The sequence below is a fragment of the Muscardinus avellanarius genome, assembly GCF_963383645.1.
Source record: "Muscardinus avellanarius genome assembly, chromosome: 10".
NCBI classification, from domain to species: domain Eukaryota; kingdom Metazoa; phylum Chordata; class Mammalia; order Rodentia; family Gliridae; genus Muscardinus; species Muscardinus avellanarius.
In genome coordinates, this window is record NC_137796.1 from 27,868,833 (window position 1) to 27,893,982 (window position 25,150).

The following is a 25,150-nucleotide window of genomic DNA, read 5'->3' on the forward strand; positions in this document are numbered from 1 at the left end:
GAGTTTGTGCAGCACCGCTGTGACCCGGCCAGGGAGAAGCCGCTCAAGTGCCCAGACTGCGAGAAGCGCTTCAAGTATGCGTCGGACCTGCAGCGGCACCGGCGGGTGCACACCGGCGAGAAGCCCTACAAGTGCCCCAACTGCGACAAGGCCTTCAAGCAGCGCGAGCATCTCAACAAGCACCAGGGCGTGCATGCGCGGGAGCAGCAGTTCAAGTGCGTGTGGTGTGGCGAGCGCTTCCTGGATGTGGCGCTGCTGCAGGAGCACAGCGCGCAGCACAGTGCTGCTGCCGCTGCCGCCGAGGGCGCCTACCAGGTGGCGGCCTGCCTACCCTGAGCCCACAGCGACAGCCCCACCTCATCCCACGACACACCAAGCCCCAGCCCCAGATGGGTGGCCCAAGCCCGGGGAGTGAGGACAATAGGGAACTGGGCAGGTGGAAGGTGCATGTGCCCAGCACTCCTGGCCTCAGTGAAGGAGCCAGACTGCTGTGGCCAGTCCTGATTCCATAAACCTTCCCCATCACAGACAGGATTCTCTTCCTGAGAGCTGTCAGCCTCCCTCAACTCTGGGGAATGGACCGCTGGCAGCCCAGCGGCCTTTCTGCCCCAGGACTGGATGATGCCAGCTCAACCATCTGGGGTGGTTTAGCCTCATTAGAATAGCTTGGGAAAGAGGGTGCTTATGGTAGGGCCTGGACCCCGGAGGTGGTCTGGTGCAGGGCATCCCCCTTCAGTTGCTGTTTCAGGTAGAATTTCTGGGGATCGGGAGGGCAGACTACAGGCCACAGGCTTCTCTGCCTTAGCCAGGGGTGATGTGCCCCCAACCCCCAGTCTCTGACAGTCAAAATATATAGGATAGGGGTCTTTGGGCAGTGTCTGCCTGGAGACTCGTGAGCCCAGCCAGAAAAAGGACAGCAGAGATGTTATAGGATACTTTCAGCTAGGGACAGTGCCTCCTCTGGGGAGAGGGAGGACAAGCAGCCTGTCTGTGTTGCGGGCTCTGTAAGCACCCCACCCACCTTTGTAGTGTGGTTTGGGGCCATGGTGGGGAATGGCCCTCAGCAGGAGGGGACTGTTGGACCCCGGGGCTAGGAGGATGTCAGGCCCAGCCCATGACCTCCCCAGCAGGTGCAAACAAGTGTCCTCTCAGACTGTGGGAACCAAAGTGTTTGGAATGCAGGGATGTGGCCCCATTCTGTTTACCCCTGCCCTCTCTCAGCCAAGACCAAGCCTGGGTATGCAGGGTGGGGATGGCCTCTGACCTCACAGTGCCCCGCCAGTCCATGGGAATGCCACCCCTTTGTCATTTTGGCTGCCGGCCTGAATGAACCCTGGATCTTAGGATGCCAAAATGACCTAGATAACATCCAGCTACTTTGAAGGCCGGAGCATTCTCCTTTGGGCCCTCCTAGATCTCTGGGTGCTCCTAGGGCTCTTGGAGCAGAAGGGTCCAAGGTATGGGGAAGAGAAGGAGTGAGTGGGTTAAGGAATCCAGTAGGCAGTGTGCCTGGCCAGGGCCCTCAGGAGCCTCGAGGCCTTTTATTATCAAAATAATCATTTTGAACCTAGCTGCTCCCTGCCCTCTTCTAGCCTCCCCTCCCGGCTATGGTCTTGATCAGTACATACCAAGGGCCCAGAGGAACAGGAAGACCCCACCTTGCCTGTCCCAGAAGACAGCCACATCTGCCTCCTCTGTCTGCCTGGCTTCCCTGCTGTGCCTGCAGAGGGACTGGCCCTTCCCCTCAGCGCTCTCAGAGGAGGACCCAGGCTTACCACAGTCCTAACTGCTAGTGTTTTCCTTTCATTTTGCTTTCTAAAAGCATTTTGTTATACTATTCCTAACATTAGTTTACTTTCATGTCATTTTGAATCTTATATATAAATGTGAGAATTTGGATTTTTAAAAAGAATGACTTCATTTTAGGTAGCCACTTTTGATGTTAATATATAGTGAGTCCAATGTATGCTTTAGAAGTAAAGGCATTGACCGTCAGAGGCCCAAGCTCTGCTTGTTCTGGTTGTTCGTCTGCAGGGGCGTGAGGGACATGGAAAGGCAGAGGGGGTGCAGGCCAGAGTGGCAGGCCGGCCACTGGGACACGCTGGCTTTAGTCCTGGCCTTGAATGACCTGGTTACCCCTTGCCTTGCTTGGCTGTTGTGAGAACTAAATGGAGTCACTGGTGAGGCCCGCTGGGACACCGTGAAGATGCTGACAGCACCACCTGCAGGACACCTGGGGAATGGGCCTGCCTCACGCCGGGCTGTGAGGGACATGCAGGTCATGGAAGGCCAGAGCTGGGGACCAGTCCTGGTAAGCAGGAGAGTGCTGGCCCCTTTCAACCCCTCCCTGGAGCAGTGGCAGACAGAAACTGTCCTGCCTCATCCTCTGCGTTCACCTTGTCCTGCAGTGTGCCCCATGCACTCCCCCGAAGGCCTTCTATCTCGGGTCTGTACCCATCCCTGCTCCTGGTGAACAACTGCAGCTCAGGCTCTTTCCATTTTTCAGAGGTCAGGGTGGAGCTGGGGAGGGAAGAGAGGGAAGGAGGGAGAAACAGGCCCCCGCCCCCAGGGGATCTCAGAGTGCAGGGAGGTCAGCAGGGCACCCTGTCCTGGGGTTGCAGAGGGTAGAAAGTTAAGAGGACCAGGAGCTGCTCTCACTGCGAGGGGGACCCAAAAGCTGGCTATGGAAAGCTTAGCAAAAGGCTGCGAGATCCCAGGTGAGATCCCAAGTGTGACCGGTCTCCTTAAAAAGCCATGTGGTTCCTGCCTGCAGGCCTCTACCTCTCAAGGGGATGGCCAGATCCCTTTGTGCCTGTACCAGGCTCAAGTCCCAGCTTAATTTCTAGTTGTGTGATCTTAGGTATAACCCATCCACCTGACGGGCAGGGTGGACTTGAATATTCCCTTTACGCAGATCCTTAAAAAGTACAGGGGTTGTCGAGAACCAGACTGAGCATGTGGTCTGTAATTGTGGGCGCTGGTCAGCGGAGGATGGACAGTCAGCCAGCCCTCCAGCCCCGGCCATGGACTCCTGGGACTCTGGCTGCAGCTGGTCAGGAAGCTGGAAACATTGGCCAGGACTGCTGCTGGCACCGGGCCTGGCCAAGGGAGCACGAAAGCTCTTTACCAGCCGGCAGAGGGTAGCCAGCTGCTGGGGACTGAAGCTACTGTGCTGTGACTCTTGAGCAGAGGCAGCTCCTCCATAAAGGGCCAGAGCCTCGTGGGCACTTGTGGAGGACTGCCTCTCGGTCTCCAGTCCTCTGTTCTGACCTTGTAGAAGCAGTCTATGGCTGCTCTGGTCACAGAAATTTGCCCAAGGCCTCCCAGCCAGACTCCTGCGAACAAGCTGCACAGCCGGTCCTCAAGCAAGTGGTTTCTTTGTTCTCTGAAGGTCACGCCTCCAGGAAGAGCCTTGCCACTATTGATTTTCTCAAACCTACAAAGAATCCAGCCAAAGTATCCTGAATAGAAGTGGGAGGGGGTGGTGGGGTCTCCCTCTTCATTGCATGCGTCTCCATCCCCACCCTGGGTCTGCATTCCTGCCTTACAGCATGACTGAGCACCTGCTGTTTTCCAGATACCAAGCTAGTGCTAGGGTGGGGTGGGATGCTGCAGGGCATGAAGCAAGAACTTCAGATGAGAGGGTTTTAAGGTTTTCATTCATCAAAAGATAGAGTCAAAAAATGTCAAAACTGCTGACAGCTGGCAAAAAAAAAAAAAAAAAAAAAAATGAGGAGCAAAAGTCCTCCCTGACCCTCGCCCCATCCTACCCTCAGCTTAGACCCTCACCCCATCCTGAACCTGCCCCAGTGCCAGTCCTGGTCCTTGGGTTATGATGTGTGTTGTACATGTTGCTTTGTAATAAACACCACTGTTACTTTGTAGTAGTTATTTCATTTAGTCCAGATTAGTGCGTTGGTTCTAGATCCCATGCCCCAGTCCCTGAGCCTCAGTTAGAGATAAATGGCAAATGAGTCCACTGTGGGCTGGGCCAGAGAGCTGAGCGAGTCCCCTAAAACAGCTGCAACTCATGTCCTCATGGTCTGGGGGAGAAGAGAGGACTCGAGAGAGGTCTGTCTGGAAGAAAGGGTGGGATTTGATAGGAGGAGGTGAAGAAGCAAAGTTGAACAAAGTTTCAGAAGCAGAAAGCTGCTTTGGTGTTTGAACAGCCAGGAGGCTGGTCGCTGGGGTTTGTGTTAGGATAAAAGGCTAGGGTATTTTTGTTTGTTTTTCAGTACTAGGGATGGAACCCAGGGGCATTCTACTTCCAAGCTACACCCCCAGTCCTTTTTTTAAATTTTGAAACAGGGTCTTACTGGGTATGTCGCCGGGGGTTAGGCTCGGAAGTCCTAGAGGCCAGGTCATGGCGGTTTGGCTGTCCCTTGAGGTTTGTGTCCGTAGTGAGGATTTCTGATACAATCTGTTTATCATCCCTTGAAGGCTGCAAAGAGGTCAAGGCTCTTTGATGGTGGCCAAATCTAGCATTCTGAGAGGGAGCTTTCTTTTTTGGAGACAGAGTCTCACTAAAGACATTGTCTAGGCTGGCCCTGACACCTGGGTTCAAGCAATCCAGTCTCTTCAGCCTCCAAAGTAGCTAGGACCACAGGGATGCCCCCACACCCAGCTTTTGAGAGCTTTGGGATGGGACATCCTGTTCTTCTAAGCCCTAGTCAAATACCCCCAACCCTAGTTAGCCCTTTCCACTTTCCTTCTTGCTCTTGGCTTGCCTCTCTAAGCAGGAAAATATTCGCGTGTGGTATACCCAGGCTTGGGGATTGGACGGGCTGGCTTCAGTTCTCAGGTCTGTTAGTCACCACCCGTGTGATCTTTTTTTTTTTTTTTTTTTTTTTTTTGTGGTACTAGGGTTCCTGGAAGCCCTTCTGCCTCCGGGCTACACTCCCAGACCTATTTTTACATTTTTATTTGGAAACAGGGTCTCTCTCCTAAGCCTGCACGGCTGGCTTCGAACCTGTGCGATCCTCCTGTCTCTGCCTCCCAAGTGCAGGGATTACAAGCGTGCGCCACCACGCCCGGCACACTCGTGTGATCTTGTGTCAGCCACTTAACACACCCACCAAGTCCATTTCATCAACTGCAAAGTGGGTTTAAAATGACCCCCCTCATGGGCCCTGCAAAGCACTTACTGCACTGCATTCCGCTTAAGAATAGAAAGTGCAGTTTGTAATCCAGCACTAGGTTCCAGGCCAGAGCAGTAATTTAGCAAGATTGTTTCAAAATAAAAAAAAAAAACCTAGTATGGTGGTATATGTCTGTAATCCCAGTAGTTGGGAGGCTGAGACAGGAGGATCACAGATTTGAAACCAGCAATTTAGTGAGGATCTCAGTAACCTAGCAAGACCGTTTCTAAGAATAAAATATTGGGCTGGGGGTGAAGGTTGAAGATAGAAAGCCTCAGTACCAATCCTCAGTACCACAAAAACAAGACAAAATAAAAATAAATAAAAATGACTTGAAGCATAGGTAGCATGCCTCTGGGTTCAATCCCCAGGACTCCTGCCCCAGAAAGAATAGGAAGCGCACACTAAGTCAGGCTTGTCTGTGCCTTATTTCTTTTATTCTTAGGCACACATTATTTTGGCATAATTGGACTTTTTAAAGAGAATAATATCCATTTCAAAAGTAGGATTACACTGCATGTACTTTTTTTTTTTTTTAGTAACTTTTCATTTAGTTAAATAGTATATTTTGCCAGGCATGGTGGCGCACGCTTGTAATCCTGTGCTTGTGAGGCAGAGACAGGAGGATCGCGCAGGTTCGAAGCCAGCTGCGCTGGCTTAAGAGACCCTGTTTCCAAGAGGGAAAAAAAAAAAATAGGTCTGGGAGTGTTGCCCGGAGGTAGAAGGGCTTCCAGGAACCCCAGTACCACCAAAAAAAAAAAAAGTATATTTGTCAGATACAAACTAAGTTGCTTTATCAAAAACTGAAATACAGCCGCTATATAGTTTATTTCTTTCTCATAATGCAATTCAGAGAAGAGCCCAGGCTGGTAGAGGGGAGTGTGACCGTGCTCCATGAGGTCATGCAGGGAAGGTCCTATTTGTACCTCTTCCACTTTGCACATTTTTTTATGTGTGTTATTTTTCAAAATCAGGATTAAATGTACAATTGGTGGGCAAGAACCTGTAATTAAATCACCATCGTGGGATACCTTCCATGGTGTCTTGGGTTGGAGGAACCTAGTTTCTGGTGTGGATCAGTGGGCTTGCCTGACTCTTCCATTGAGCTGGAACCAGCTCAGAGGCAGGATTGGCATCTTCACCTGTGCCTCCTCCCTGATGCCCAGCACAGGGCCAGCCCAGGTAGAGGCCTCAGATGTTTGCTGGGCCACGTTCTGGGATGTACTTGCTTGTGGTACAATATCAAGGAAGCAGAAACAGTAAAAACACCTAGCCACTTGAATCCCTCCTGCCTTCTTCAGCATTCAGGCCAGGACTCCAGTGACCCTGCTGTGAGCCTTGGGCAAACCTGTCATTTGGAAAGGTCACTCAGGGCTGCAGAATGTGGTTCTGACAGCCCAACTCTGCAAATAGCTTTCCAAGGTTCGAGCTGGTGTGGACTGTCCACAGTGTGCAGGCAAGGGCTTCTTCCCACATGGAATGGCAGGAGCCTGGGTGTGTTCTCCCATGATACCCTCCATGGTGTGAACTGTGATCTGTTTACCCCTTTCTGCCCATTCCTCCCCAGGCTCCTGTCTCCTGCCCATATTTGAGGACAGAGAGATGGACAGGAGGTCCCTCATGTCAGTACTGGGGCCGTGATTATCACCTGCACCCCTACAAGAAATTGAGATCAGCCTTAAGTGTGCGAAGCAGGCCCTGTCTGCATTTCAAAACCACAAATCAATCTGTCTTTTGCTTATTACCCAAAGTTAAGCAGACCACCATTCTGGTAAATCATTTATTCGATAGAACTTGATCACAAACCATATTTATGCCCTATGTCAAGTGCTAGGACTTGAGACCTAGGTTCTGAGTTTGGTCCAGGACAGAACTAGTTGCTTGATCTGGGTCTCTGTTTTCTCATCTGTGGTTGATTCAGTTCCTAGGGTGTTTGTGAGGCCCAGAGGAAACACTACATCAGATGCAGTGTGTCTTGAACAGCACAGCACAGGTGCTAAAGCGAGGGGCTTGTGTTTAGGTTTCTTCCCCTTGAGTCCCTGGCCTCAATGTGCACTAGGTGCTTAGTTAATTAGTGGATGGACACAGAAGGAGGTGTGAACCAGGGAGTCCTCACCTTTGTGGGCACTACTGGAGAATCAGGAAACAAAGGATCCTTTCCATGGACGATGTGCATGCAAATGGACACATAATTTGCACATGACTTTGGGAGGTCCGTGGATCCCTGAAGCCCCAGCGCCCAGGACCAGAAGTCCTGTACAGAGAATTCTGAAGGTTGGTGGCTCTTGGTCCCAGTCTAGGCATGTCCTTGCAGGTTGTCCATGGGTGGGGTGAGGTGGGCTTCTGGAAGGCCTGGGAGCTAAGCACAGATGCTGGCCACCCTAACCCTGAACCAGGCGGGAGGGTCTCTGCTCTGGCCCCTGGAGCATGGCTAGCAGGCTCCTGGGCCAGGACATCATGCCTTCCTTTCACAGGAAGGGCTTAGGGTTGGGACGTTGCTGGGCAGATGAAGATGAGTCCTACCTCATGGATAGAGCAGACAACTTTTTTGCTTAGATGATAATGTTTATTGGGGGTTCTTTAGGGAGCTGGGAATGCTCTCATCTCAGCCACCTTATCCATTTATACTGTGCATTCTGTTGCTTCACAGGGAATAGAGGCCACAGGCCTATCTAGGCTCGCGGAGCCTGCCTCTCCCCTTCCTGGGTGCCAGGAAGCTCCTCAGAGCACACTGGTACGGTGAGGGCTACAGAAGAGGCACCAGTGAGTCTCTCTCCTTCCCTCCATCTTTCTTCCTTTCCTTTCTCTTCTTCCTTCCTTCCTTCATTTCTTACATGTTATACCAGGGACTGAACCCAGGTGCATTCTACTTCCAAGCTACACCCCTGGTTCATTTTTTATTTTTTAAATTAATTATTTATTTAATTTTTTTTGCAGGTCTGGGGATGGAACCCAGAGGTATTTGACCTCTGAGCTGCACACCCAGCCCTATTTTTTATTCTTTTTTTTTTTTTTTTTTTGGTGGTACTGGGGTTCCTGGAAGCCCTTCTACCTCCGGGCTACACTCCCAGGCCTATTTTTCCATTTTTATTTGGAAACAGGGTCTCCTAAGCCAGCGCGCACGGCTGGCTTCGAACCTGCGCGATCCTCCTGTCTCTGCCTCCCAAGCGCGGGGATTACAAGCGTGCTCCACCACGCCTGGCTTATTCTTTATTTTGAAACAGGGTCTCACTAAGTTGCAGAGGGTCTCACTAAGTAGCTGAGGCTGTCTGCGAACCCCGCTCCCCCCCATTTCTTCTTAGGCTCAAATTTAGGATCCCAGGTGAAGGGAGCTTGGGTGCAGGGCTGCAGGTGGGCGACAGCAGCACAAGGAGGGATGCTCCCAGGCCACCCTGCACTTCCACCTGGCTGGATTGAAGCTCAAGGTCACCAAATACCTTCCCCAGTCCCCACCTGTCCTCCAGGAGTTGGTAGGGGACAGGCAAGGGGACAGCACGGGCATCCTATGATCCTGACCCTTGCCCAGCCTCTGTAAAACACACGCACGCATGCACGCACACACGCCTGGGAACTCCCCGAGGGAGCATTAGGTTTATTTCTAGCCGGGCTGAACTTCTGTGTGCTCTCTGTCCCGCTGAGGGGCCTGAGGGGGGAGAGTCCAGCAGTCTAGGGGTGGCAGCCTCCTTTTCACAGGTTAATGCCACGGGGTCAGGTAGTTAATGCGACTGTGGAGAGAAACAAGGGTGAAGTGAGGGCCGCCAGGGCATCCTAAACAAAAACCAGACTACTTCTCCAGGCCTTCCTCCCGAAACCACTTTCCTCCACTCAAGGCCCTAAACACAGTTTCCATCCAGCCTCTGTAGTTTAAGAGCCTTCAGTAGCTCCCTATTTCCTTTTCTATGTTTTTGGCTGTTCTTGGCTTTCAAGTCCCTCCCACACACCTCTAGTTTGCCTTATCCTCATCTCCCACGATCCCCCAGCTATGAACCGCTTACTCGTTTTTAGACTTTTAACAAACCTACTGGCTAAGGTGTCATACAGTAGTAAAAGCAGAAAGCTTTCGGCTGTGTGTGAAAACACACAATTAAGATATCATCTAGATAGGCAATTTCCTATCTAGATGATATCTTAATAGCCTGGATGGTATAAGCTGGGGTGCGCAGGTGGTCACCAGCTGGAGGGAGAGTGAGCTGGAGGGCAGAGGTCAGGATCTGGGCTGGCCTTTAAAGAGCGAACTCTTCCAGGCAAAGAATGACAGCCCCTCTAGGCTCTGAAACAGCGCAAGCACAGGTTTGCAGGTGTTCTTTGTGTGTGTGTGTGTGTGTGTGTGTGTGTGTGTGTGTGTGTGGTATTGGGGGTAGAACCCAGAGGCTTTCTACCTCCGGGCTATACTCCCAGACCTATTTTTATATTTTATTTGGAAACAGGGTCTCACTAAGTTGCCGAGAGCCTCATTAAGTAGCTGAGGCTGGCTTCGAACCTACGTGATCCTCCTGTCTCAGCCTCCCAAGTGCGGGGATTACAAGCGTGCGCCACCACGCCCGGCTTGTAGGTGTTCCTGATGGTACTGGTAGTGTGAGGACACACCAAGGGGTCTGGCATTGCTTGAGTGTGGGGAGGCAGGAGACCTCAAAAATATGAAGATACTTTGCTGTCTTGCAGTGCTCCCCACCCTTAATCTCATCTTTGAGCTTCTCTTTGACTCTTGGGGTGACTCTGCTGGGAGCACCACCCCCTTCTCTTATGTTGTCCACATCCCAGGATACAGATCCTTGGCTCTTTCCCTCCACTCTCACACTGGCCCCTGTCATGCCCAGGGGGTGCCCCCTCCCTCCCCAGCGGGGAATCGGGGGAGGCCCTTGTGTCTTACCTGTAGTGGGAGCCGAAGCGCCTGAACGTGTTGCTGCGGAGGGGGAAAAGGCAGAGGGTGATCCCAAGATGGGGAGGGGGCCGTGTTCCCCACCCCCCAAAAGGATACACTGCACCTTGGTCCCACTTAACAACCCCACTGCAAAAGGGTGATGCTGCCAGGGACTGGACGACAAGGTGCTTTGTTCCGTAGGAGTTAGATAAGCATTATTCGTTTTGAAATTGCTATTTTCTTGTGCGGGATTGGAACCAATCAGTATATCCCAGCACTTCCTCACATTGTCAAGGGCCACTAGGTATGGGCTGGGAAAGCAAGCAGCCAACCCCCCCCCCCCCCCCCGGACAATCCGGGCGCGGGGCATCACTTACAGGGAGTCGAAGGGCAAGGGCTTCTGTCCGTAGCGGTCTAGACTGGGGTTCTGGTTGAGGCAGTACTGGGCAGGCCACGGGGATGGGGCAAGGTAAGCCAGGGAACAGCCCCCCCCCCCCCCAGCCCAACGCAGATTTCCCGATTGAAGATTTTGGCCCAGGGGACTGGGAGACCTCAGTCTCCTCTCCATCCCTCCCTCCACCCCGCTTTAGGGGCTCCTCCCACCAGGACTGGTTGGGTCAGCGGGCGTAGGTCCTACCCGCCAGCTCTGGGTCACATCCGGCTTCAGATACCGCACTGCGTAGCCGCTGAACCTCTCCACTGTGGAAACAGCCACTCTGGACCCCCAGCAAACCCCCAAACAAGCCCTGCCCTTCCTAACCTAAGCCTCCCCTTCTTGACGGAAGTACCGCCTTTTCTCACCAGGGGCGGGTCCACGCCTAAGCCCCACCCACAGATCAAGCCCTGCTGAGACTGCTCCTCTATAGATCTGACTCTCAGCCCCAGCCTGGTTGGCTCCTCCAGGCCTGGCCCCTGGACCTGGAGGGCGCCGCCTCCGGGTTCCAAAGCCTGCCTCAGTCTCCCTCGCTGTAGGCTCTCAGTGGCTCCCCAGCTCCCCTGCTCCATCCCAAGGCATCCTCCCTGTTGCCCCTGCCCAGGGCATCCTTTGAGCTGATAGACTGACCCCGCTTGTTCAGGCAAGGCAACTTGAACTCTCCGCTGGAGGACACGAAATGGGACCAGTCCTCGATGGCGCGCGTGAAGTGGGGCCAGTCCGCCTGGTTGATGCCCGGCACGATGGGCAAGAGCTTTCCCTCTTGGTACTTGCAGTGGAGCTTCTGGCCGGTTGTCGAGATGTCCTGTCAAGGTGATGGACATCAGGACCACAGTGGCAGGTGCAGGAGCCTGGGGGAGAGGTCTTCTCAGGCCCATCTGACTGAGGCTGTGCCCAAAGTTGGTGACCTGGATTGAGTTATGTGGTAGGCTCCCAAGCTCTGGAGTAGAGTCCAGGGCCAGAGGTGCTTGGGACTGGGTACTGGCTGCTGCCCCTGAGCAGTGCCCCCCCCACAGGGGCCAGGGCAACTGACACTCACCAGGCATTGCAGGGGTTTGTTGGGGACTCCCAGGAGTGTGAAGTGGGCATTGTCAAACTCATCTGTTGAGGAAGATAAAGAAAGAAGAGGTAGCCCCTCCGCCAGCAGTCACAGGCCCACACAAGAGAGGTTTGGCCCATACTGTGCTTTAAACATCTAAGATAAGACGGTGTTCATATCTCACCTCTTACAATAGAACAAATTCCACACAGGCCAACTATTTCAAATATAGGACTTAAAGTCCTAGAAGAAAATGTGAGCACATTTCTATAAATCTGAAGTGTTGAAAGGCCTTAATTCTAACTTAAAATCAAGACATTTAAAGCTCGACAACTTTGACTATAGAAAAACAAGCTTTTGCGTAGCAAAACCAAAAAAGAAGCCGGTGTGGTGGCGCATGCTTGTAATCCCCACGCTTGGAAGGCTGAGACAGGAGGATCGCACAGGTCCGAAGCCAGCCTCTGCTACTTAGTGAGGCTCTCAGCAATTTAATGAGACCCTGTTTCCAAATAAAGTATAAAATAGTTCTGGGAGTATAGTCCAGAGGTAGAAAAGCCCCTGGGTTCCACCCCCAGCATCACACACACACACACACACACACACACACACACACAATAAAAGAAGAAGTTAAAAAGTAAATGGTAAAAATGTTTCCACTTATTTTTACAGATGAAAGGCAATTTCTCTAATATTAAAATAACTTTGCTGGACGTGGTGGCGCACGCTTGTAATCCCCATGCTTGGGAGGCTGAGACAGGAGGATCGCACTAGTTCAAAGCCAGCCTCAGCTGCTTAGTGAGGCTCTCAGCAACTTAGTGTGACCCTGTTTCCAAATAAAAATATAAAGAAAAGAAGGTCTGGGAGTATAGCCCAGAGGTAGAAAGCCTCTGGGTTCCACCCCCAGTACCACCAAAATAATAATAATAATAATAATAATAATAATAATAATAATAACAACAACTTCTAGAAATCAAGACAGAAATAAAGAAGGGAATTAAAATGGACATAAAACAGACATAGTTTGTTCACACATGAATATAAGAAATACAAATGGCCCCTAAGCATATGAGAAGATGCTCAGCCTTATTCAGAGTAAGGTGAGTGGGTATCTAAACATTAAGATAGCAACTGTCACTTGTCAGATTGGGAACAATGATCCAAAAGTTAGTACAATGGGACGTTTGACGGACATGGCCAGAGGGAGTCTAGATTGACTGGAACCTGTACGAGCAACTGGCATCACCTATCAGTTTTATAAACACACACACACACCGGCCTTTTATTATACTTTATTATCTATTTATTTATCGGTACTGGGGACTGAACCCAGGGGCATTCTACCTCTGAGCTACACCCCAAACCTATTTTATTTTTTATTTTAAAACAGAGTCTTGTTGCTAGGTTGCAGAAAGTCTTGGTAAATTGATGAGGCTGGCTGCAAACCCATGATCCTCCCCAGTACCAGAAAAAAAAAAAAAAAAAAAAGCAGATGGGTGTGGTGGCGCACTCTTGTAATCCCAGCATTTGGGAGGCTGAGACTGGAGAATCACGGTTCACAGACAGCCTCAGCTACTTAGTGAGGCCCTTTGCAACTTAGTGAGACCCTGTTTCAAAATAAAGAATGAAAAAACAGGGCAAGGGGTGTAGCTCGGAGGTTGAATTTCCTTGGGTTCCATCCCCAGACCCGCAAAAAAAAAAAAAAAAAAAAAAAAAAAAGCATATAGGAACTGAGCCTGGTGGTGCACACCTGTAATCCCAGCACTTGGGAGGCTGTCAAGACCAGCCTCGGCAATTTAGCAAGGCCCTGTTTCAAGACAAACAAACAAACAAAATGGGCTGGTAGTGTAGTTCGGAGGTAGACTGATTCCGAGTTCGATCCTCAGTCCAAGTTGCACACACACAAAGCATATGGGCTAGAGGTGTTGCCCAGGGACAGAGTGTTTGTCTAGCACACGCAGCGCCCTAGGGTTCAACCCCTGGATCATAAAAATAAAAGTAGATGTTTACAATGGAATACATGTCTAAATCTGAGGCCCCGCCTATCAACCCTGCCGGACCTATGCATTGCCCTGGGCCCCTCCTCCCCCTCCTGCCCACCCTGACACCAAATCCCATTGACTTTATCTCCTAAATACCTTCTCAATCCATGCAGGGTAATTAAAGCCCCGCATGTCCTCCCTGTATTCACGGGAGACAGAAGGACTCCATTCTCCCTTCCCCCGACACAGGCGTGAGTGCACAGGGGTTTTTGCAATTTTTTATTATTCCCCCTACAGCAACTACAGAGCATGTGCAGTTCTGTCTTCATTAAGCGGCACCCATTCACAGCGCTCCGGGTCTCTGGCCTTGCGATGCCCTGTGCCTCCTCTAGACTCTGCCAGCAAAAGACCACTGACAGAGGCGACACCCCGGGCCTTGCCCCTCCACAACTGTGAGCCCAAACCAACCGTGTTCATTAAAACTTAGAACTAATCGAGGAGAGTGACATGAACCACGGCACCAGCAATCACCTTTGCTGCGCACATATCACCACAGCTCTCGAGCTTCTCCTACGGGATCTTGTTCCAGCCTCAGGGCAGCCGTGGGAGGCAGTAGCCCTGCCTTCACCCCCATTTTACTGACAAGGAAACAGAGGCTCAGGTCTTGCTGGAGGTTCCCACAGGGACCAAGCAGCAGAGCTGGGACTAGCCCCTGCAGCTGCCACCCATGGCTTTTTCTGATCATTGGCCCCTTCTCCAACCCTAAGTGCTGGCGGCAGGCCGGGCTGACCTTTGCGGCAGTAGGTGGTGGACTGGCAGTGCTCGTCCGAGAGGCAGGCCCTGACCGTGTCCATGTCCATGCGGCGCAGGGTGGGCAGGGCCGGGTGGTACAGCTGATGCTTTACGCCGGCCAGCTGGTTACACTGTCGTTCTATGGGGAGCAGGATGGCCGGGGACGCGTACACGTGGGTGGAGCCATCGTCCCAGGGCACCAGGTCGATGATGCGAGCCATAGCTGGGGGCAGAGGATACAAAGGGACTCGCCCTGGGCTGGTGCCAGCCACATTCCCTCCCATGCAGGGGTAACAATCTTGACCCGTGCTCATCTGTCTTCTTGTCAAGCATATAGTAAGCACCTACTATGTGCTGGGTCATTTTTTAGGAGTTCCACATCTGGTGGCCAGGGCCACTCAGACAAGTCACACACACACACACACGCACACACGCACACACGCACACATGCATACATACATACAGGTTGTGCTAAGTAAGGGCTATGAGAGAATTCAGCATAGAATGTGTGGGGAGATTGTTGCACTCAAGGAATGGCCCAAAGAGATGGCATTTGGCTGGGTGTGGTGGCACACACCTGTAATCCCAGTACTTGGGAGTTTGAGAAAGGAGAATTGCAGGTTCGAGGCCAGCTTTAGCAGCTTAGTGGGACTCTCAGTAACTTAGTGAGACTCTGCTTCTAAATAAAATAAAATAAAATAGAGCTAGGGGTAGCTTGGATTTGGATGTCCCTGGGTTCAATCCCCAGCACCAAAAAATTAAAAAATAATGAGAGAAAGGGGGAGGTTCGGGTCTATTAAGTAGTGAGCAGGAAAAGGCTACAGCAAGTGGGTTCAAATTTAGCTCAGAATTCCCATGTCTTTAGGTGACCAATTCTGGCATTTACCCAAAATTCTACAGAGAGACACTGGACTATTTTAAACAAGGGGGAAACAATAGAGGTGAATTAAAAACATTGTGGGTAACTTAGTGCCTCCCTTTAAAAAGCAGATATTTTCATGAGCCCCTTCCAGTCATTTACAGGTCAGGGAGAATTGCTGACTCAGCTTGCTTTCTTCCAGACCCTGAGTTAGAGGTGAGAGAGAGATGGAGGTGGCTGCTACGTGGGTAGGAAGAGAAAGGACCTTGGACCATAAAGGAGTAGGGAGTGGGCATGGTGACAGGCATGGGGAGCTCAGGGGATGGGACTCATGGGGGGCAAGGAATTGGGGCGCTGAGAGGAAAGAAGAGAGGGCTCCTTGCTTCCTACCCACTGACAGTGGCAACCTCCTCTGCCGGGGCACGGGCCTGGGTGCACAGGCTTATAAGGACTTTCTGTTCTTCTGACTGCTCAATGGGCAGGAGAGGAAGGGAGGTGGCCAGGCCTTGTGGACACCCAGAGAATAAAGGGACATTGTGCAGAGACAATGCCCACTGCGGCCTGATTGTGAGGACACCATTCCTTGGCTACCCTGGCAACTGCCGGCTCTGAGAAGGGCCTGCTGCCAGGGTCTCTGCGCACTGGGCGCCCTCTCTCAACCTTCCTGAGGGCAGTGCTCTTCCGGGCCTCAGCAAGAGCCAAGATCTTGGGAAATGTCTGGCCAGGCTACTACACCCGGCCACATTTTCCAGGTAGCTGAGGCTCCCTGGAGGTGGCCAAGATGGCCAGGGATGGCTGCTGAGCCCACCCAGGCTGCATAACCCTGGACTATTTACTATCTCTCTCTCTGGGCCTCAAGGCTGCCCATCTGTGTTAGGCAGGAATCTTAGGCCCTATATTGGGGTGCCTGGGAGCTGGGAAGGCTCCCCCTTTCTGCAAAACTCAAGGAAGAGTGTATCGTGCTGTTTGCCAGCCCTTGGGTGTCTAGGGGTAGAGATTAGCTGTGGCCAGTATCCAGGGTCATTGCGGGGATCAGGGACAGTGGTGGCCTCAGCAGGCCAGGGATTAGCAAGTGATACTCCGCCCCAGCGGCCTGTGGGACTGGCGGCTTCCTCCCTCCCCAGGAAAGCCAGGCTGTGAGTGCCCAGCCCTGCATGCGGAAGGCCTGGGATTTGGACCCCCAAGCTGAGGAAAACTGGAGAGCCAGCTCATTTGTATTTTGGCATTTGCTTTACACATACTGGCCCCAGGGCTGAGCCTGAGGAGTCCTGGAGCCCCTCCTGTTAGATTCCTGTAGGATTTGATTCCCACTTGCTCCTCCCCTAGTTCTTCATACAGACCCCAGAGCAGCATCTCCAGGTCCTGCTCCTTATAGGAAACTTTCCCAGAGTTCATTTCACTTACCACCACACCCCAATTTATTTATTTTTGGCGGTACTGGAGATGGAACCCAGGGGCATTCTATGTCCAGGCTACACCCCAGCCCTCTTTTTTATTCTTTATTTTGAAACGGGGTCTCACTGAGTTGCAAAAGGCCTCACTAAGTAGCTCTCTGCGAACCATGATCCTTCTGTCTCAGCCTCCCAGATGCTGGGATTACAAGCGTGCGCCACCATGCCCGCCCGGCTTCCCAATTTATTTTTGAACTTTTGTAAAGTTAGAAAATGAGAATGTACACAAATATAGAATGTAATGAATAATTTAGTATTTGAGACCCTCCAGTAACTCTAGCCAGGTCAAGAGATGGAGTACTACTTTGAAAAGCAGTGTAGCAGTTTCTTAAAAAGTGAAACATAGCTGGACGTGGTGGTTCATGCCTGCGATCCCAGTACTGGGGAGGCGGAGACAGGAGGATCGCAGGTTCAAGGCCAGCCTCAACAACTTAGCAAGAACCTTAGCAACTTAGTGAGATCCTGTTTAAAAAAAATTAAAAAAGAATGGGGGTATAGCTCAGAGATAGAATGTCCCGGATAAAATCCCCAGTAATACACACACACACACACACACACACACACACACACACACACACCCCATAAATTTTCAGTTTGATTGGGTCATATGAAAGATTCCACCCATAAGAAATTTTCCCAAGAGAGGTGAAAGTGTATGCTCCTACAAAGGCTTAGGCACAAATGTTCAACATTATTTGAAGCCAAAAAGTGGAAACAAGCCAAGTGTCCATGGTCTAGTGAGTTGGTAAACAAACTGTGGTATGAGATAGTCTCCGGCACCGAAAAGAAATGCAGTAGTGATCGTGCTACCCAGTGGGTGAACCTCAAAAATATGGGGAAGAAATTAGACTCCAAAAACCCTATTATATTTTTTCTTTTTTGTAGCACTGGAGATTAAACCCAGAGGGCTCTACCCCTGAGTTATGGCCCTGCCCTTTTTATTTCTTACTTTTTTTCTTGGGTGGTACTGGCGTTCCTGGAAGCACTTCTACCTCCGGGCTATACTCCCAGACCTATTTTTAAAAATATTTTTATTTGGAAGCAGGGTCTCTTAAGCCAGCGTGGCTGGCTTGGAACTTGCGCGATCCTCCTGTCTCCGCCTCCCAAGTGCTGGGATTACAAGCGTGCGTCACCACCCCCGGCTTTATTTCTTACTTTGAAACGGAGTCTTGCTAAGATTGAGTCTTGCCTCAGCCTCCTGAGTAGCTAGGATTATGAGTGTCATGTCTGGCAAGTTCCGCATATTATATAATCCATTTATATAAAATGTCCAGGCAAGGCAAATTTATAGACACAGATACAGCCTGGGCTGGAGGTGAGGTATGGAGGGAGATTGTGTTCTAACACTACGGCTCTGCTCAGGGAGATGGAAATGTCTTAATGCTAGATGATGCATAGTTTAGTCTGTTAATTAAAAATTACTGATTCGTATACTTAAAGTGGGTGAATTACATGGTGTATAAAGTATGTCTCTATAATTTTTTTTTGTGTGTGTATGGTATTTGGGATTGAACCCAAAGGCATTCAATCTCTGAGCTATAACCCAGCCCTATTTTTTTGTGTGTGGTACTTGAGATTGAACCTAGAAGCATTCTATCTCCAAGTTATACCCCCAGCCTGATTTTATTTTTTATTTAGAAACAGGGTCTCGCTAAGTCACTGAGGCTGGTTTCAAACCTGCCATCCTCCTGTCTCAGCCTTCTAAGTACTGGGATTACAAGCGTGTACCACCACACCCGGGCTTAAATAAATTGTTTTAAATAATAAATACCAGCTAAGTTAATTAAAAAAAAAAAACAAGAAAGGGGGTGGGGCCCTGACAGTTTCTAGAAGCCTCCAATCACAGCCCCCTTCCCAGTTACAACCCCAAAGCCCACAAGAAGCAGCCATGTTCCTGCCTTATAGTTAACCCCTGCTTCCTTTAGGGGATTACTACCTACTTTTGAAACCATGCATACATCAGGAGGTTTGCCCCTTGGAACCTGGAGTATATGCATATTGGGGTGTTTCTCTGTATATATATATATATATGAGATTCATCTGAACTGTGCGGTGTGGCTGTGATTTTCTCATTTTCCCCACCCTAGAGCCAAAATTACTTTGCAACCAGCTAACCGGGACCCTGCCCCTACTCCACAGAGGCGCCAACTACCTCCATCCTGGCACATCTCCAGCCTTGGCTCTGACCACTCACCAACATAGCCATGCTGCCTGGTCTTCTCCACCCCCACCTCCCTGGTGTCCCCCACAAAGGAGCTCCTTCAGTCTCTCCTCTTTTCCCAATGTCTTAAGTGTGCAAGTCCTCTTGGGTCCTCTTCTTTATGCACACTGAATTCCCCAAAGGAGTTCAAGCAGTTCTGTGGCTTTAAGCATCATCTGCAAGCCAGTGCTTCCAAAATCACCACCCCCAGCCCGCCTCTCTGTGACACACACACACACACACACACACACACACACACACACACTGCCGTCACCTGCTACATAAATCCACTTGAATGTCTTTCAGACATCTGAACAAACTCGTCATGATTTTCTTTCAAAACTCTTCCAACTTCCAGCCCCCGGACTGAAAATTTTTGGAAAATGTGCCACCGGAATAGCCTAAGCCCCTCCCTTTGTCCGCCCCTCTCGTCTTTACTGCCACCAGCCTAGTCCAGTTACCATCATCTCACCCCACTGGGCCAGAGGCCAGGTGACTGTCACTGATGACACGGGCCACTACTGGGAAGCGTCTGGCTGAGGAGGAGCTCTGCCCTGGCAGCCTGGCGTGTTCACAGGGGAGGCCGGGAAGCCGCCTTGAGCTTTGCCACTGGGCTTGGCCTTGCTGGTGGATAGCACATTTCCCATACCACTGGTCTTGGGGATTTCACAGAAAAAAATCCTGAAGCCCAGCACTGGAGGGCCAGACCCCTTGGATCACCTAGTGACATTAGCTCATCCCTCTACGGGTTTGTTTTTCTTGACCAGTTTCTGCTCCATCTATGCACTAGGCAACAGCCACATATGTCCTGCCCAATCCCTGTTCAAAACCACACGGAGACTGTGGGCTGAATGTGTGCCCCAGAATTCATATGCTGAAACCTAATCTCCCACCTAACAGTGTACAGAAGTGGGCCATGAGGATTCCACCCCAGGGCGTGGATTAATGCCCTTAGAAAAGAGACCCGAGCAGGCTCACTTGCCCCTCCCACGAGGGGGCACACCTATGTGGAGCAAGTTTTTATTAGACACGGAATTGGTGGGCCCCTTGACCTCTGGCCTCCGGAACTGGAAGCATTAACAGTAACTACTGTTGCTTCTAAGTTACCCGGTCCGAGGAATTTGTTAGAGCAGCCTGGATAGACTAAGACAAAGGGCTTGCAGGGTCCATCAAGCACCTTTACCGTGGCCCTGAGGCCCTATGGGATCTGAGCCTACCCACTCCTCAACGCGGCTCTTCCTGCTGTCCCACACCCGTGGAGCCCCAGGGCCTCGACTTCCCTTTCTGTTCCTCAAGGCTCATTCCAACCTCAGGACCTTTGCCCTGGCCTGACTTCTGCTTGGAGCATCACCTACTCGTTTGCCCCCTCGTTTCCCAGCTAAGCCTTCCTGCTTTCCACCTTTCTGCTCAAATATATCTCTACTTCTTCTTAGAGGCCTGTCCCACTGCCCCTGTCGGATTCTTTCATGCCCCTTAGCATACTTGGCAATAATTCTCCGTCATTTGTCTTCCTCTCTGCCTCCTCCTTTGGAATGTAAGCTCGATGAGGGCAGGTCCTGAGGCTGTCTTGTTCCACAGGCCGAGGCTGGCCCACTACCCAACATGCAGAAAGATATGCAAAACTATTGCAGTTGGTCAAGTTCTTGCCCCTTAGCTGAATATCCCTTGACCACCCAGGTCCCGCGACCTCCCGAGCCCCTCTTCCCTCAGCCCCTGCCCTTGAGCGGCCTCCCCTAGGTCTCTGACTTCCCTCTGCAGTCCAGCCCCATGTCTGGTCCAATCCAGTCACCCAGCAGTCCTTGGATCCTATGATGGTTAATTTGGGGTGTCAACTTGACTGGATTAGGGATTGGCAAAATATACCTCTGGGTGTGTCTTTCAGGGTGTTTCTAGAGAGGGCTGGTGTGGGTCATGGAAGAGGGGGAACTCTCTTTCTCCCTGGTTCTTCCTTCCTGAGCAGGATACATTTTCTCCTGTTGCTGCCCTTAGATATCAGGCTCCAAGTTCTTTGGTCTTGGACTCTGGGGCTTGTACCAGCCGCCTTCCATAGACTCCTGGGTCTGAGACCTCAGGCTGCGGCTATCTATATCTTAGACTTCCTGGGTTCTGCGGCTTCCTATGCTATTGGTTCTGTTTCTCCAGAGAACCCTGACTAATACAGATTCGAGCTGGAGCCTCATACCTGGTACTGTGGCCGTTTTGGTGGAGTTCACGTTGTTGAAGACTGCCAGCCAGAGAGCAGGGACACACTTCTTGCCGGCCCCTACTGAGTTGACAGGTCCCTGCCACCTTGAGGAGTCTCCCAGAACCACACAGGGCTCCGGGCTCTTATCCCCCTAGCAGCCCCTGTGTGGCTTGGCCAAGGTGTGAAGGAGCCAGGTACGGTTACCTGGGCATGTTCTCCAGCAATGCACAGGGCCAGGCTCCCTGCTGGACACCTGGGGGATTGTTGCTGGCTCCCTGGTCATCCGTCATCTGTTTTCCTCCCTGCCCCCCTTCAGCACCTGCTAATCCTTTGCACACGGCCCAGTTACTGCCAATTAATCCCCCTGTGCTAGAGAAGCAAGTGGCAGCGAGAAGCTGAGTCCGGGTCGGTGTTGGCGTCTGAGCAGGTAATTGGGGGCGAGGTGACGGCTTGGTGGAGCCCCTGGGGGCATCCCTGTGCCCAGCTTCTGACAAGGTGTTCTGGCGTGGTAAAACAGACAATAGGCAGGAAACCTGTGGCTTCCCTCTCCCCCTATTTCCTCTCCCACTGCCAGGCTCAGAATCTTCAGGGCAGCTCATGAAACTCATGAAAAGCAGATTCGAGGACCCCTGGAGGTCTTGAGGGTCTCTATTTTCACCTGTTGCTCAGAGGATTCTGGAAACATTGGTGGTCCAATGCCATAGACCCCTGGGCCTCCACTCCCAGGTTTCCTGGCCTGAGCCTCCCTCATCAAATGGAGTAGACAGGGTCATGACAGCAAGATGAGGCTGGGGTGGGGGCGGGAGGCACGGGAATTCCCATTAGTAGAAATGGCAGTGTCTAGAGAAGGAAGAAAATTGAGCTTGGAAGTGGCTCCCCTAGTAATTTCCAAGAGGTTCAGAAATGCAAGCCAGGATCATTGCCTCTGGGAAAGGACCTCCAGGTCTGGCCTGCACAAAAGGACAATGCTTGCAACATCAGGTGCCCAAGGGCAGGTGTGCATAGCTGGAATCGGGCCAACTTAAAGGACAGACCCGGCTTGGCCACTTGCTGGTCCTGCCGCAGCAGGCACTGCTGTTGGCTTGTCTGTACCTGTGAGGAGAACATTTAGGTCAGGGGCAGAGCCAGGGTGTGATGGAGAGGACAGGGATGCGTGTGGTGGAGTGGAGCCTTCAGCCTAGCTCTGGCTCCTGGGGTCCCTGTGGCCGGCAGGGTCTGCAGAATCTGCAGTCCCAAATGTGGGACTTTGGGTGGCCTTGACCCAAGAGGGACTAGGAAGACAAGGGGCATCACATCTGGCCCGGATTGACCTTTCTGAAGGCTGATCTGACTCCCTACCCAGAGTTCTGCTCCCACCACAACCATGCAAGAGAGAAGCTGGGCTGCTGAGTCCAGAGTGGGGAAGAGGTTAGAGCAGGGAATAGCTCGGGCAGCATGGCCAGGGGGACCAGGGAGCTGGGTACCAGGGCGGAGAGGCACAGCCTTGTGTGGGCCTGTGTCCAGCGTGGCCTTGGCAGGGCTGCCCAGGGCTGGGAGTTGGCACAGGTTGATCTGTATGCTGGTAGCTGGGCCCGGTCATCCTGCAGGGTCCCAGCCACATTGGCCTGAGCTCCCAGTTCAGTGGAGATAAATGAACCAGAAACTAAATGTGTGTAAGGTAGGACTGAAATATCACCGTAAACTATGAGAAAGAGGTTTGACTGTCATTTTTTTCTTAAAAATTAAAAAAAATCAAGCCAGGTGTGATGGCACACGCTTGTAACCCCAGTACTTGGGAGGCTGGGACAGGGGGATCGCCAGCCTCAGCTACTTAGTGAGACCCTCTGCAACTTAGACCCTCTTTCAAAATAAAGAGTAAAAAAATAGGGCTGGGGTATAGCTTGGAGGTAGAATGCCCCTGGGTTTTATCCCTAGTACTGCAAAAAAAAAAAATTAAAAATTGCCAACAGAGATTAATATTGTTGTAAACAAAACAGGTTTTCCAGCCAGATGTAGTGGCATACACTTGTAATTCCTAGTACCTGGGAGCCTAAGACAGGAGGCTCGCAGGTTTGACGTCAGCCTCAGCAACACAATAAGGCCCTCAGCAACTTAGCAAACCCTCTTTAAAAACAAAAAATAAATAGGGCTGCAGGAAGCTGGGCGTGGTGGAGCACGCTTGTAATCCCAGCATTCGGGAGACAGAGACTGGAAGATTGAGGTTCATGGACAGCCTCAGCTACTTAGCGAGGCCCTTCACAATTCAGGCCCTGTTTCAAAAAATAAAGAAGACTAAAAAAAAATAGGCCTGGGGTTGTAGCTTGGAGGTGGAATGCCCCTGGTTCCATCCCCAGTGCCACACACACAAAAATAAATAAATAAATAAATAAATAAATAAAAATAAAAAGGGCTGCAGGTATAGCTCAGAGGTAGAATGCTCCTGGGGTCAATGCTTTAGAGTACCACTAAGTAACAAAACAAAACAGAACAAACAAAAAACCCAAACAGATTTTATATACATTTATTATTACTTGTATTTTAAATATATGTAAGGATGTCCGTATGTATGTATGGTACTAGGGACTGAACCCAGAAACATTCTACCTCTGAGCTATACCCCCAGATCTTATTTTATTTTAATTTTTATTATGCAAACCAGCATCTTCTAATTGCAAAGGGTATCTTAAATAATCCATTTAGTGCTCTTGCTTTTTTCTTCCTTTGTGGTACTGGGGGTGGAACCCAGGGACATTCTACCTCCAAGCTACCCTAGCCCTATTTTTATTTTTTATTTTTATTTTTTTTAAGGTCTCACTGATAGCCTCGCTAAGTTGCTGAGGCTGGCCTTGAACCCTCAACCCCAAGAATTGGGATTATAGTTGAATGCCACTGCACCCAGTTTGTATTTTTATTTATTATGAAACTAATCAGTCTATTTATTTATTTATTATTTATTTATTTTGGTGGTACTAGGGGTGGAACCCAGAGGCTTTCTACCTCCGGGCTATACTTCCAGACCTATTTTATATTTTATTTAGAAACAAGGTCTCACTAAGTTGCTGAGAGCCTCACTAAGTAGCTGAGGCTGGCTTCGAACCTGTGCGATCCTCCTGTCTCAGCCTCCCAAGCGCGGGGATTACAAGCGTGCGCCACCATGCCCAACATGAAACTAATCAGTTTATGATATTTCCACAACTAGTGTTTTCATTGGACACGACATAGCTATCATAGCCAACATTTATGAACCTCTCAGCCTGTGCCAGTTAGTGTTCTGGGTATATCGTACTTATCAACTTATTTTACCCTCACAATCTACCCATGAGATAGTTGCTATCAATGTCCTCATTTTATAGCCAAGCAAACCAAGGCACAGAGAGACTAACTGGTCTGATTATGACTTAACTCTACAGCAGGTGCACCTTTTCATGTTAATTCAAACATATTTGCTTCCTTTTCCTTTCTTTCTTCCTTCCTTCCTTCCTTCCTTCCTTCCTTCCTTCCTTCCTTCCTTCCTTTCTCTCTTTCTTTCTTTCTTCTTTTGGTGGTGCTGGGGTTCCTGGAAACCCTTCTACCTCCGGGCTACACTCCCAGACACCTATTTTTTATGTTTTTAGTTGGAAACAGGGTCTCTTAAGCCAGTGAGGCTGGCATCGAACCTGTGTGATCCTCCTGTCTCCGCCTCCCAAGCGCGGGGATTACAAGCGTGCGCCACCACGCCCGGCTCTTTCTTTCTTTCTTTTTAAAAGGTCCATATATTCCATTAGTGGATGTAACATAATTTACTCAATAGGTACCTTTCCTACAGATGGATATTTAGATACTTTCCAATGACCTTCTGATGGATATTTGAGCACTTTTCATCTTTTGCTATAACACTTTTTACATGCCTATGTTATGGCCTAGAGTGAGTAATTCTATAAAGCAAATACCAGGAGAGAGAATTGTGGAAATTTTATTTATTTATTTATTTATTTATTTATTTATACTGAGGATTGAACCTAGAGGCATTCTACCTCCAAGTTACATTCCCAGCCTAATTTTATTTTTTTATTTGGAGACAGGGTCTCACTAGATTGCTGAGAGCTTCTCTAAGTTGCTAAGGCTGATTTTGCCTCCCACATATGGAAATTACAAGTATATGCCACCATGCCTGGCTCTGTTTTATTTTATTTGTGGTACTGGGGATTGAACTCAGGAGCATTCAGCCTCTGAGCTATACTTCAGCTTTATTTTA

General features: G+C 50.5%; 2 protein-coding genes across 2 annotated transcripts in view; one reads left to right on the plus strand and one right to left on the minus strand.

Annotated features, from left to right (window-relative positions):
- Positions 1-230: 230 nt before the first annotated feature.
- The window catches only part of CNGB1 (cyclic nucleotide gated channel subunit beta 1), a gene marked incomplete at its 3' end in the record, with an annotated part of 88,314 nt that continues 63,394 nt past the window's right edge, over positions 231-25,150 (plus strand). Inside the window, exon 1 of the mRNA XM_080703514.1 lies at positions 231-315. The remainder of the gene's footprint in view (positions 316-25,150) is intronic.
- Positions 8,833-14,463, minus strand: SPMIP8 (sperm microtubule inner protein 8; the record flags this gene model as incomplete). The annotated part of the gene is made up of 7 exons (XM_080704053.1): positions 8,833-8,863; positions 10,009-10,041; positions 10,377-10,441; positions 10,637-10,698; positions 11,063-11,237; positions 11,472-11,533; positions 14,241-14,463. 7 exons carry the CDS (start codon positions 14,461-14,463, stop codon positions 8,833-8,835), a joined length of 651 nt encoding a protein of 216 aa, XP_080560179.1.